We start from the raw sequence: 14029 nt of genomic DNA, 5'->3' as shown, positions 1-14029 counted from the left end.
AGGTACATTCCTGCACAGTCCCACTATGCCAAAATTCTGGCAGAAAGAAACTAGATTTTTTTCTCTTTTGACCTAACCTTTCTTGAGGAAGAAACACACACACACACACACACACACACACACACACACACACACACACACACAAATTGTTTTTGCACTCACGAGGCGGGACAGTTTGAAAAGGCACAGTTATAAGATTGGAGGGGCTGGTGTGATGGAGAAATAGAGTCCACTGAGTATAAAGTATTCTGCTAGATTTGTTGGCAAGCTCTTCCCAAACATTCTTCATTGGCTTTTCAAGGTTGGAATTCACTCTAGGACTAAGGAGACTTGGGTATCCCTTGGGCAGATTCCATACTTATTTAGGTCTTGATTTACTTTGATTACTAAACGGAAGACAACATGGTGTATTAGAAAGGTCACTGGACTAAGAGTGAGGAGACATGAGTTTCATTTCCTGGCAAAATCACCAATTCTCCATGTAACTATGAACAAGTTACCATATCTTTCTGGGAGAAATATGGAGGAGGAGCAGAAGATTCTGGTTTTTTTTTTGTTGTTGTTGTTGTTTTTTTTGGTGGTACGCGGGCCTCACACTGCTGTGGCCTCTCCCGTTGCGGAGCACAGGCTCCGGACGCGCAGGCTCAGCGGCCATGGCTCACGGGCCCAGCCGCTCCGCGGCATGTGGGATCCTCCCAAACCGGGGCGCGAACCCGGTTCCCCTGCATCGGCAGGCGGACGCGCAACCACTGTGCCACCAGGGAAGCCCTAGATTCTGTTTTTAAATGGGTCGGGAAAGCTGGTTTATGTTTCGTTTATTTCTGTAATGACTACTGTGAATGTCTAGGCCAGGGGCTTAAAATAATTTCCTGAGAAGAAGCTACATTTTGCTTCCCCAAAGCTGTAAGTTCCTGTTTCTTTCCTCTGCAATAGGCAAATATAGGAGGGAGGAGCCTACTGACAGTGGATAGTCACAGGTGGGGCTGGGTTTTGTACAGATGAAATTCTTTAAAATTATTGGAAAGATAAAGAGATGTTTATCATTTAAATTTTTTGAAGATTAGTATTATTTTAGAGCCTTCAGAATTTTGTACTTTGGAGCATTTCCTTTTCTAGCACTTTGTCCTTTATTGTACTTAATGCAATACTGATTAACATTTAGAATCACAGATTCTAAAACGCAGAAGGTCTTTTTGGCTTAAACACCCTACTGCCATTGTACTTGTTGTCCAGGCCCCATTTCAGAGTAGCTTTGATGTTCCAGTCACAAAATACAAATACTGCCTTTCTCTGTTTGTTTTTTTTGTTTTTTTTTTTTCATTTTAACAGTTTTTAATGAAAGTTGTTTACAAGATTACTTCATTCCTGCATCTTCTCAATTGTTTCTTCCTTATATTTGCCCTTTTCCTTTCCTACTTGGCGAGATTTGGCTTTACGTTCGAGGATCTTTTTGCAGTCTTTGTCCAGTTTTAGCCTGGTGATAACCACCTTGCCGGGGTGAATGCCCACATGGACAGTCGTGCCATTAGCCTGCTCTTGCTGCACTCGTTCAGTGTAGATGACATACTTCTTCCTGTAAACCTGGACTACTTTGCCAATTTGCTGCCCTTTGTAGTGCCCTCGTACAACCTGAACTTCATTATCCTTCCGATGAGCATGGATCGGACATTGTACTTCTGTCTCAGCTCTTTAGAAAGAGGGGAAGACATAATCTTCCTGTGAATGGGGGAAGGCGCATTGAAATGCCTTTTCCGGCTCTTGCTTCGGTCAGAAGTCACAAAGGGATTGAACTTCATTTCGGCCGCTGGCGCTTCAGCGATGGCCACAAAAGGGAAGAGATCCACACACCCTTTCTCTGTTTTGTAACCAAGCTTATGCCTTTGATAATTTGGCGTGGGTGCTTCTCTTTCTTGTAGACGTGGAGCTCTGGACCTTCATAGCCTGTTGGCATCTACTTTGCTTATTTTTCCTTATTTCTCCCTATAAGATAGACATGGGATGTTTTGTTGTTGTTGTTAACTACTAAGTTTAAAGGCAATGCTTTGAAATCCCCAAGGTAGAAGTATCAGAGAAATAACTGACTTTGTAATTCAGATTCTACTATGGATCTGAATTTTTAAAATTATTATTATTTATTTATTTTTTAGCTGGGTCGGGTCTTAGTTGCAGCACGTGGGATCTTTTCATTGCGGTGCAGTATCTTCACTGTGGTGCACAGGCTCCAGAGTGCACGGTCTCTCTAGTTGCGGCACGGGCTTAGTAGGCCTGCGGCCGGTGGGATCTTAGTTCCCCGACCAGGGATTGAAACAGCATCCCCTGCACTGCAAGATGGATTCTTAACCACTGCACCACCAGGGAAGTCCCCGGGATCTGAATTTTTAAAAAATACAATGTTACCCAAGTCTTAAGTTTCTCAATAAAGAAAAAAATTGCCATTAAAAAAAAAAACAACAATGTTAGACTCTTCCCTTTTATAAAATATATTAGCTCCTGAATGTTTAAAAGTAATTTTCTAACAAAATGTCTCAAAGAATCTAGTTTCTGCTTCACTCTAATCTACAATTAGAGCCTCATTTTAGGGGGGGGGGGACGACACTGAGCTTCTTGAATGTCTACTTTAAAAAAAAAAAACAACAAAACACAGTAATTTAATAAAGAGTCCTATGAGATTCTCATTTAGGCAGAAATCCCATGGGAAGATTGCCTGGGGAAATGTTTCTACATGCTGTCATGAGTCGCAACCAAAATTACTTCCTAACTGAAACATCAGTGAGTCTTTCTGAATAAAACACAGTTGTTGGTATGTCTTGGTGTGCCTGACTCACCCATTTTAGTGCATGGTGGTGGGTACGTTAGATGGTAGCTAAGGGGAGGGTGCTACCCCCACCCTTTGGTACCAGATGTGACGTCTTCTAACATTTGAGTATTTGCAAGTGATGGGTATCTAGGGTGATAGTTTTAACAGTGCTCAGTCTTCAAAAGTGTAGCTCTTTGGAAAAGAGCATCAAAAAACAGTGGAACAGTTTGGGTTAGGAGCAGAATCTTGATAAAGAATGCTACTGTATCAGGTATCTTTTTACATGTGTATTTGGTTTTATTGCAGATGAGACTGGAGCATCTCATTTTGGTTGGTGTCTTAGCACAGGCTGCCATAACAAAATACCAAAGTCTGGGGGGCTTTAACAACAGAAATTTATTTCTCACAATGCTGGAGGCTAGGAGTCTGAGATCAGGGTGCTGATGAAGGCTCTATTCCTGGCTTTCAGAGAGCTAGTGAGCTTGCTGTGTCCTTACATGGCAGAGAGTGAGTTCTGGTATCTCTTCCTCTTTTTATAAGAGTATCTAAACCTAATTATCTCCCAAAGCTCCCGTCTCCATATGCCATCACACTGAGATTAGGACTTCAACATATGAATTTTGGGAGGACAGAATTCAGTCCATAGCAGTTGGAATTAATGTGATTTGCCAATGAAACCTTTCCCGTCTCCATATGCCATCACACTGAGATTAGGACTTCAACATATGAATTTTGGGAGGACAGAATTCAGTCCATAGCAGTTGGAATTAATGTGATTTGCCAATGAAACCTTGTCTTGCATTCCTTTTGAAATGATAGAAGGAGGGAGCATCTGGAGGGAGTATGGTGGTGATGAGTGCTGGAATGACAGCTTTTACCGTTGAGAGAGACCTACAGTACTTCTCCAACATTTCAGATTTATGTGAGTTACCGCCTCCTCCCTTTTACATGAGGGTAGGTGACCCCTCCCCTCATGGAGCTTATACTGTAATGGGGAAGAAGAAAAAACAGTTGTGAAGGAAATGAGGAATGAGATACAGAATAAGAGGGGGAGAGCTACTTTAAACAGAAGACGACCTTTTTTGCTGAGATATGAAAGATGCAGAGTGGAAGGAAGTGATAATGGCATATACAAAGAAGAGGACATATTGGAGGAACTGAAAACAGAGCTTTGTGGATGTAGCATAATGAGCAAGGGGTAGAGTGGCACAGATGGAGTTGAGGTGTAGGTGGGAGCCAAATCATTCACAGACCATAGTCTGTGAGATTTTGAGATTTTAAGCAAAGGAATATTATGATCTTATTTACATCTTAAGGAACACTTTTACTGCTATTTAGGAAATGGATTAAAGAAGGCAAGAAAATAAAGCGGAGAGAACAGGTAGCAGGCTATCAGAATAGTACAGGTGAGAGACTGTGATGGCTTGGACTAGAGTCCTAACAGTGGAGATGAAGAGAAGTGAATGAATTTGAGCTGAATTTTTGTGTTAAAAATGACGGTACTTCTTGATGGATTGGATATGGGAGGGTGAGAGGGTCAATCAAGGCTAACTTATGTTTCAGGTTTGTTCACTTAGGTAGGTAGTGGGGCCATTTGCTGAAATGGAGAAGAAACATTTGGAAGAGGTTTCTTTTTTTTTTTTTTTTTTTTACCTCTTTAAACATTTAAGTGGTGGTATCAAGTAATTAGTTGTTATGGGGAGTTTGGCATTTAAAATAGAGGGCTTGACTTTCCTTAAATGACAGTACAGTCCTTTTGCTTAGTTAATTCTTCTTTCATCCTTCATTTGTTCATTCAACAAATATTTATGGATTGCCTACTCTGTGCCTGGTATTGTTTAGATGCTGGGGATACGTGACTGAATAAAACAGACAAAAAAATCCTACCGGAGATTAAATTCAAATGAGGGAAGACATATTTAAAATGACAAGTACAGGGCTTCCCTGGTGGCGCAGTGGTTAAGAATCCGCCTGCCAATGCAGGGGACACGGGTTCGTGCCCTGGTCCAGGAGGATCCCACATGCCGCAGAGCAGCTAAGCCCATGCCCCACAACCACTGAGCCCATGTGCCCCAACTACTGGAGCCCGTGTGCCCCAACTACTGAAGCCCGCGCGCCTAGAGCCTATGCTCCGCAACAAGAGAAGCCACTGCAATGAGAAGCCCTCGCACCACAAAGAAGAGTAGCCCCCGCTTGCCAAAACTAGAGAAAGCCACCCACATGCAGCAACAAAGACCCAACGCAGCCAAAAATAAATAAAAATAAAAATAAATAGATTTTTAAAATAAAATGACAAGTACCTAATATAATATATTAGAAGATTAATGCTATTGAAGCAAAACTATAGCATAGTAAAGGGGATGAGGAATAGGGGAGATTATAACTAGGGGTATCACGGTAGACCTCATGGAGAAGGTGACATCAGAACAAAGACTTGATGGGTACAGAAGTGAACCATGTGGATATCTAAGGAAAGAACATTCCAAAGAATAACCAGTGCAAGGGTTCAGAGGTGGGAGTGTGCTTGGGACAGTCAAGGGATAATGAGAATCCTGTGGGGCTGGAACAGAGTGAACAAAGGAGACTGTACTAGGAGAGGTTGGACAAATAATGGAGGAGAGAGTGTCCTACATAAAAGGCTTTCTGGCTGTTATAAGAACTTCGTGGACTTTGTCCTATTCTTTGAGTGAAATGGCTAATGATTTAGGTTGCTGAGAAGACTGTCAGATGGCAAGTGTAGAAGTGAGGAGATCAGTTAAGAAATGGTAGCAATAGTCTAGGCAAGAAATGATGGTGATTTGGACTAGGGTGTTAGCAGAAAGATAAAAATTGGATGCATTGGATAGAGCCCACGGTTTGCATGTGGAGTGTGAAAGAGAAAGAGGAGTCAAGGATGGCTGTAAGGATTTTTAGCCTGGGCACTTGAAGGACTAGAGTTGCCATTCACTGAGATGAGTAAGACTGTGGGTAGCCAGGGTTGGCAAAGTGCAGGAGAGATGAGAGATTCAGTTTGAAGCATGTTAAGTTTGAAATGCACATTAGGACATCCAGGTAGAAAAAGGTATGTGTCTGGAGTTCAGGGGAGAAATGCAGCCTAGAGATTTTTGTCTAGATAGCCAAATGGGAGTCATGTAGATGGATTTAAAGCCGTGAGACTGGATGAGATTACCAAGGGAGTAAGTGAAAATAGAGAGGCTAAGTCTGGGAGACTCCACCATTTGGAAATCAGGGAGGAGGAGGAAACGGCAAAACACTAGAAAAAGAGCAAGGTGGGGGTGGGGGGGCGGTGGTATGAGAAAACCAGGGGAATGTGGCATCTTGGAAGCTACCATACTTGCACGTGTTTCCAGAAGAGGAGGAAATAGTCAACCATGTCGTATGCAGCTAAGAGGTCAAGTCATAATGACTGAGAACTGACTTTGAACTTAATAAAGAGTATTTTCAATGCGAGGTAAGGATGAAGCCTACTTGGAATGGTTTTAAGAGAATGGGAAGAGAGGAGTTGAAGATAGTAAGTATGAACAATACATTAATTTTTTTTAAAAGAGTGTTACTATAAAGGAGAGTAGGGAAGTGAGGTGCTAAGTAGAGATGAATGTAGAATTGAGGGTTGGTTTTTTTTTTAAGATGGCAGATATAACATGTTTATTTGCTGATGGGAATGATCTTCTAGAGGGAGGAATTGATTTGGATAAAGAGGAAGAATGAATTGCTAGGACAGTGTCTTCAAACAGTGACAAAGGCAGAATCTACTATACAGGTGGAGGGCTTGACTGGATAGGAACACTGAGCCTTTATCCAAAGGAACAAGAAGGAATATCAGGTTACGGATGCTCGTGGATGGGTAGATGTGGGAACTGGTGGAAGTTCTCTACTGATTGCTTCATCACGCAGATGAAATAATTAAGAATGGAACAGAACAGAAGCCCTTGGAAATCCTGGCTGGTGATTATGAATGTACAGTTATATTCATTGTAGTCTTTGCCAGGCGGTTCTAGGAAGTTGAATGTTTCGACTTCTGGTATTGTACTAAGGTAACACCTTCACTCTTAGTCAGTTTCGTTTGACTCAGCCTGTGTTCAATTCCCAAAGCAAATGAGCAGTTCTTAGGACAGGTACTTCAAAAGACTAATGTTTGAACCACTCTTTCTAAAATACCCTTTATTCAAACCAAAGCTAATTTTGGCATCTGACTTATTCACAGCCTTTTTTGGTTACTTTAAATCAAGGTAGAAATTTTCAAGTAGAAATTTTTACATTTAATATTGGACTGTTGTTCTGATTTTTAAAACTTATTAAACATTAGCTCACACCCATTTACAAAAGGGGAACAAATTTCAGTTTTAAAACTCTCCATAGTTATGAGAGTCTATAAATTTTGGGAGAGCCTATAAATGTTAGGTAAAGATTTAAAGCTTAGCCTGTCAACTCTAGTCCTGGAGCACAGTTGATTTTCCTACCACATTCTCCCCATAGAATCTTCTTTCCCAAGGATTTTTTTTTCCCCTTTCTAGTTTCTTCCCTTTTAGTCACGCGTGGAGTTCCAAGTGATGGGTTGTGGTTCAGGCCCTTTGTTTTAGAAAAACATATCAAGGTCCGAGATACACGTACTAGATGCCTGTTCTAATCTTGGCCTTGCTACTTCTGAGCTACTTGCTTTTGAAGTTAATCACGTCTGCATTTTCTGGGCCTCGATTTCCTTCACTGTATAAAGAGGAAAAGATAAGACCACTGTTCCTAAAACTACACAGCAAATCACCTGAGAAACTTACTAAAAATACAGATTCCTCAGCCTCATAACAGTCACTCACCTGTTCTCAAGGGATTGGGGATAGAGTGGCGGATCTGCATTTTAAAAAAGAAAACGTCCCAGTTGATTCTAAACCTCGCTAAATTTGGAAACCCTGGATCGCTGCAAAATCTTCTTGCTTTCTTATTGTGCAAACTGTGACCTCACTTTGTTGTCACAGTCTATTAGGTGGGTGTGTGCCAAACTGGACTCCCTAACTGTTGTTAAGAATGGCTGCTCTGTGCTCTCTTAGCTGTTTCTTTGTAGAACTAGCTACCTGTTACCCTAGTTAGGAATAGCCTACTTTCTGAGGAAATGATTATGGGGAAAGGTTTTGGGTGTTGGTTGCCCCAAACTCTTCATACATACTACCTAACTTTCAAACCAACCCAACTAGGTTGGCACTACTATTATCCCCATTTTGCAGGTGAGGAAACTGAAGCTCAGAGAATCACCTAATAATTTACCTAAGATCACAAAGCCAATAAGTGACGGAGCAGTGATTGAAACGCAAGATTTTGTCTCTAAAGTCTGTTTTTTTCTACTATGACATGCTGTGAGTAGTTTTATTTTATTCTATAGTTTGCTAGTTTCACATTATCAGTTTTACTTTTTAAGTGGACTTTTAAATTTTAGAATAGAACAGAGTTCCTACAACCAGTTTTCCGTGTTGTTAAATTAACATCTAGTCATAATAGTACATTATGACAAGTAATGAACCAATATTGATACATTATTATTAACTGAAGTCCATACTTTATTCATATTTCCTTATTTTTTTATTCTGATGTCCTTTTTCTGTTCCAGGATCTCATCCAGGACACATTACATTTAGTCTTCATGTCTCCTTAGGTTCCTCTTGGCTATGACAGTTTCCCAGACTTCCTTGTTTGTTGATCTTGACAGTTTTAGGGGTATTTTGTGGACTGTTATTCAGTTGTGGTTTGTCTGATGTTTTTCTTATGGTTAGACTAGAGTTATGGATTTGGGGGAAGAAGACCATAGTGGTATAGTGCCCTTTTCATCACATTCCATCAAGGGTACATACTGTCAACATGATTTATCACTGTTGATGTCAACCTTATCACCTGGCTGAGATAGTGTTTATTAGATTTCTCCACTATAATAATTATTCTTTTTTTTTCCCTCCTTTTAAAATTCTTTTTAAAAGTTTATTTTCCTGTGATTCTCTTTTCTTTATTTATAGTTGCCCTGGTCCTTGACATTCAATTTGAGGGGGAATAACTAAGCTATCTGGCCATTATGTCTGTCATCAGAGTCAGGAAAGAATGATGAGCAGAGGGTATGTCAGCAAAGAAACCTTTTCGCAGCTTAGAGAATTTTAAAATATCAACATGATTTGCCTTTTTAAATTTTTTGGTGGGAAGCAGGAGGATGCTGAAGACAGAATCTCTCTTTTATTATGACTTAACCCAATCAAGATCCTTCCAGCTATCCAGAGTCAGAAGCTCTGTTGGAAATAATTTTGTTTCCTTAGGACCATTCCCCAAGAGAAAAATCACATCTTACAAAATCACTGAGTAATCCTGCAGAAAGTCTACTTTTGGAGTCAGGGGCAGGAAAAAGAAAGAGTATTGGTCATATCAGATGTTTATAGAAAGGCCAGAATATCCTCAGAAGCTGAAAAGTGCTGGAACTATCCAGAAATAACTGCCCAGAGTGTCACTGTTTCTCTTCTGTGTTAATGATACCTTAAAAATGATACTCATAGGGTTCTTGGATCCATTGATGAAGCTTTCTGTTCTGTGTCTGTTGGAAAAGCTTACTCTCTTAGGTTTTCTACTGCCCTTTCCTGAGCCTGTGGTAATGTCACCCGGAAAGAAGGGAGTCTGGGACTGATACCTGGCACCAGGTATAACCAAAACAGCTGACAGAAAAATCTGTTCTGGAGAAGATCACCCAGTCCCTCCCTTGCCTTAGGTCCCACATGTCAATGCTGACATTGAAATAGCTGGATGTGGAATTTTTTAGAATAAAATGTATTAGTGTACTTATAGGCATTAGATTCTGCTTTTTAGCGTTGTTTTGCATCCAAACACTATATATTTTTTTAAAAAATCACCATTATATGTGAATGTGTTCTGAGAATACCTGTCTATGGAGAAGGGGGAGAAATGGATGCTTATCAACTGGTAAATATTAGACTGTGTAGCAAGAGTACACTGTTGCGTGCCTTTCAAATACACTTCAAGCTTCTCTTCTCTGTCTTAAAAACAAATCATTGATCTCAGTGTTTTAATATTTTCTTTGTGAAGGAGAAGTCCCAATTCGTTCTCACCTGCAGATCTTTTCTTGATTACCAGATGTATTGATTACCAAAATGTATTAAAATCTGTCCTTAGTTTATCTCTTCCATGTTGGAAATTCTATATCCTTTAACTTTATTCATTTGGTCCAACTCATGAGCCTTTCCTGTCCTTTCTTAAAACCTTCTAATTTTTTTTCTTATTTTAGATAGAAGTTCAGAGTGTCATTGAGAATAAGCAGTGACTTTCCTTAGAATTCTGAGCTTTCATATCTACACGTGTGTTCATGTCTGCCTACTATCTTTTTTTAAATTTTATTTTATTTTTATTTTTTTTTTGCGGTACGCGGGCCTCTCACTGCTGTGGCCTCTCCCGTTGCGGAGCACAGGCTCCGGACGCGCAGGCTCAGCGGCCATGGCTCATGGGCCCAGCCGCTCTGCGGCATGTGGGATCTTCCCGGACCGGGGCACGAACCCGTGTCCCCTGCATCGTCAGGCGGACTCTCAACCACTGCGCCACCAGGGAAGCCCTGCCTACTATCTTGACAAGCAATTTTTGGTTGCTCTTGGATTCCTTGTGCAGTAAAACTCTCAGACCATCTAGTGTTTCTGTTTACTGTAAGGTATCCACATAATTCCCTACCCCACACCCCACCCCGGGCAAGAGCAGTTCATGTTTTATGACCACAGTAAACTTCATTTTGTAGGATTTATTAATGTTGTGTCCTGAATGAAATTTTAGAAAGCTAGTCCTGTATGGGGAAACACAAAAGGTATTGTCCTTGTGTTATTTCTAACTTCTCCTTCCCCATGAATGACCCTGTTGGTTTCTAGTACACTCAGCAGTACAGTGTACCAACTCGTGCCCAGTGCACATTGTTTGGCTGTTTACAATCCAGTATCAGGCCAGTTTCTCAAGTTTTCCAACTCTCTTAACCTTGAGGAGATTTTGTAAAGAATCTACAGGGTGCTCTTCCCAGGTGGGTGAGAGTTGTGTTTGGTCATTTATTAACTTAAAAATATCAGCCTGAATTCTGGGAAACTACTTTATCCTTTCAGAGCTCAGAAGCTACCTCTCATCTCTTCTTTGCGAGATGAACTCTTGAACTATACTTTAATTGACTCTACTTATCAAACAAGTAGTACCCCTGATTATTTTCTCTTTTCCATAGTTCTCTTGAAAGTGACTATGGGCTATGGATTTTATTTGTGGTTTGTTGGCTTTTACACTGTGTTCCTTTCTTGCTTTCTCTTCCCATTTTAGTAAAGCTTTCTGAAATCCCATTGCCCAGCCTTAAAATGTTTGTTGCTATTTGATTTATATGTATATATGAGTTATAGAGTGGTTAGATGTTAAATGAGGAATGTGTTCTTAAAGAGTTCACATAGTGAATTTTAATTCTGACAATGGATTGCTGGTATTTCTGTTTACTGGTGAAAGTAGTGGGTGATGCCATGTGACAACAGTGTAACATGCTTTAACATTAGCTTTGGCATTAGCCATTTTTTCTTTCTTAACAATAAATTTATTAAGACAGTTTACATATAGGAAAATGAACAAATCTTAAATGTGTAACTCAAAGACTTTTTTACATATGTATACAGCCATGTGATGATCACCTAGATCAAGATACAAAATACTGCTCTCACTTCAGAAAGCTCCCTTGTGCCCCTTTCCTGTCAGTACCACTCCCCACAGAGGTCACCACTCTTCTGACTTCCAAGAGATTTTTTTTGAGATTCATCTTGGGTTTTTTTTTAAGATTCATCCATGTGGTTGCATCTATCAGTGGTTTATTCCTTTTCATTGCTGTCAGTATTCCATAACATGAATATACCACTTTTTTTTAACCCATTCTCCTGTTGATGGATACTTGGGTTATTTCCACTTTGAACATAGCTGCAGTCAACATTCTTACATAAATTTGTTTGTGGACATATGCACACATTTCTTACTTAAGACCTACTTGTCAACTTTTTTTTTTTTTTTGTGGTATGCGGGCCTCCCTCTGTTGCGGCCTCTCCCGTTGCGGAGCACAGGCTCCGGACGCGCAGCCTCAGCGGCCATGGCTCACGGGCCCAGCCGCTCCGCGGCATGTGGGATCCTCCCAGACCGGGGCGCAAACCCGGTTCCCCTGCATCGGCAGGCGGACGCGCAACCACTGCGCCACCAGGGAAGCCCTACTTGTCAACTTTTAAGAATATTCTACGGGGCTTCCCTGGTGGCGCAGTGGTTAAGGACCCCCCTGCCGATGCAGGGGACACGGGTTCGAGCCCTGGTCCGGGAGGATCCCACATGCCGTGGAGCAACTAAGCCTGTGCACCACAACTACTGAGCCTGCGCTCTAGAGCCCACGAGCCACAACTACTGAGCCCGTGCATCACAACTCCTGAAGCCCACGCACCAAGAGCCCGTGCTCTGCAACAAGAGAAGCCACCGCAATGAGCAGCCTGTGCACCACAACGAAGAGTAGCCCCCGCCTGCCTCAACTAGAGAAAGCCCGCGCGCAGCAACAAAGACCCAGTGCAGCCAAAAATAAATAAATAAATAAAAGAATATTCTAGACACACTAAGTACCCAGAGAGTTCTCTCCTCACTTAGTCTTGCTCTAAGTAGGAGGATATGGTGATATAACTAAGTATTTTAGAGGTTTGAAGAGAAAAGACCACTCAGCTAGTAATTAAAGGTACTCTCATTATTAGGGCCTCATGACCTAAAGTGATGGGAGGAAGGCTAGCTGGTGGTAGTACCATTAAGAGCATGGTTTTTGTGCCGGGCAAACACAGGTTTGCATCTGATCTCTTCAGGCTAAGGTTGCTTAGTAACTGGATGACCTTAGACAGGTTGTTTAACATTTCATTTGCCTCACCTATAAGGTGGACATGGTAATACCTACATTTCATAGTTTTTGTTCAGATTATATACAATACACCTGTATATATATATATACTGAAGTCCTAGCTAAGGAGTGTAGAGAGTGGTCATAAGTTATCCTCGAGTTCCCAAAGCTTGAAAAGTGCATTCATTCCTTTGTTTGTTCATTTTCATGCCTTTATTTATTGAGTATTATGCCCAGTGCTGTTCTAAGTACTGCAGATATAGATGTGAACAAGCAGCAAGATCTGTAAGACAATGAAGAAAATAACTGGTCGTGCAAGAAAGTAGATGGAGGTGTTTAAATAAATTATAAAATGTATATAGAGCCAGGACTTATATGGATGGATAGGTTTTTAAAGGAAATATGACTTATGAGGAGAAAAGTAGTAAACTAATGAAATAGGATTCTGTTCACAATTTGTTACCTTTTTTTTTTTTTTTGGCCCTGCCGTTTGGCGTGCGGGATCTTAGTTCCCCAGCCAGGGATCAAACCCCGGCCCTGGCAGTGAAAGCGCCAAGTCCTAACCACTGGACTGCCACAGAATTCCCTGTTACAGTTTATTTTTAAGACTAGTTGTTTTTTTGTTTTTTAATTTCTTTATTTATTTTTGGCTGAGTTGGGTCTTCGTTGTGGTGCACGGGCTTCTTATCTCAGTGGCTTCTCGTTGTGGAGCACAGGCTCTAGGCATGCGGGCTTCAGTAGTTGAGGCTCACGGGCTCTAGAGTGCCGGCTCAGAGGTTGCGGCGCATGGGCTTAGTTGCTCCGTGGCATGTGGGATCTTCCTGGACCAGGACACGAACCCGTGTCCCCTGCACTGGCAGGCGGATTTTTAACCGCTGCGCCACCAGGGGAGCCCAAGACTAGTTGTTTTTATTAAGACTATGTGATTTTGCTCAAAATAACTGACATATTTGAATCTCCATCTCCATTTTTTTGTTTTCATAGTAGGAAGGCACCCAGGGCCCAGATACCATAGTGCTAATCGCTATGAGGAAGGCATAGGATGTTACTTAAGTTTTCTGCTTTTAATTCTTTGTTGAGTTAGCTCCTTCCTGCTTCATGGACCCGTTCCTGGTTAATCTTCTTTATGAGTTGGTGATTTCTCCTTGTCTCCTCTAGCCCTATGCAATCCTGGAACAGCCTGGATCTGTGGTGGTCTCGGGAGATGTGAATGAGAGCAGAGCCAGTGGGTTCCCCTAGGAAAGGAAGGAATCCTTTCTGTTTATTTATAAAGTTCAGATCCTGGGATTTTTCCAGAATACATGCTTTTCTAAGGTGGGTACACATTCTCTCCTGGT

At 41.3% G+C, this 14029-nt stretch overlaps 1 protein-coding gene and 1 pseudogene across 1 annotated transcript in view; one reads left to right on the top strand and one right to left on the bottom strand.

Moving 5' to 3' along the window:
* Positions 1-8137, top strand: part of LOC114485940 (uncharacterized) — a 78524-nt gene extending 70387 nt beyond the window's left edge. The window contains exon 7 of the mRNA XM_028487800.2: positions 8014-8137. Coding sequence (XP_028343601.1) covers positions 8014-8045 — 32 coding nt within the window. The 3' untranslated portion in view covers positions 8046-8137. The remainder of the gene's footprint in view (positions 1-8013) is intronic.
* Positions 1320-1865, bottom strand: LOC102974108 (60S ribosomal protein L26-like; annotated as a pseudogene).
* Positions 8138-14029: the final 5892 nt, after the last annotated feature.

The sequence above is a fragment of the Physeter macrocephalus genome, chromosome 3 (assembly GCF_002837175.3).
Source record: "Physeter macrocephalus isolate SW-GA chromosome 3, ASM283717v5, whole genome shotgun sequence".
Taxonomy (NCBI): Eukaryota; Metazoa; Chordata; class Mammalia; order Artiodactyla; family Physeteridae; genus Physeter; species Physeter macrocephalus.
Note: the sequence above shows the minus strand (reverse complement) of the source record. Positions and strands in the feature narration are given on the sequence as shown.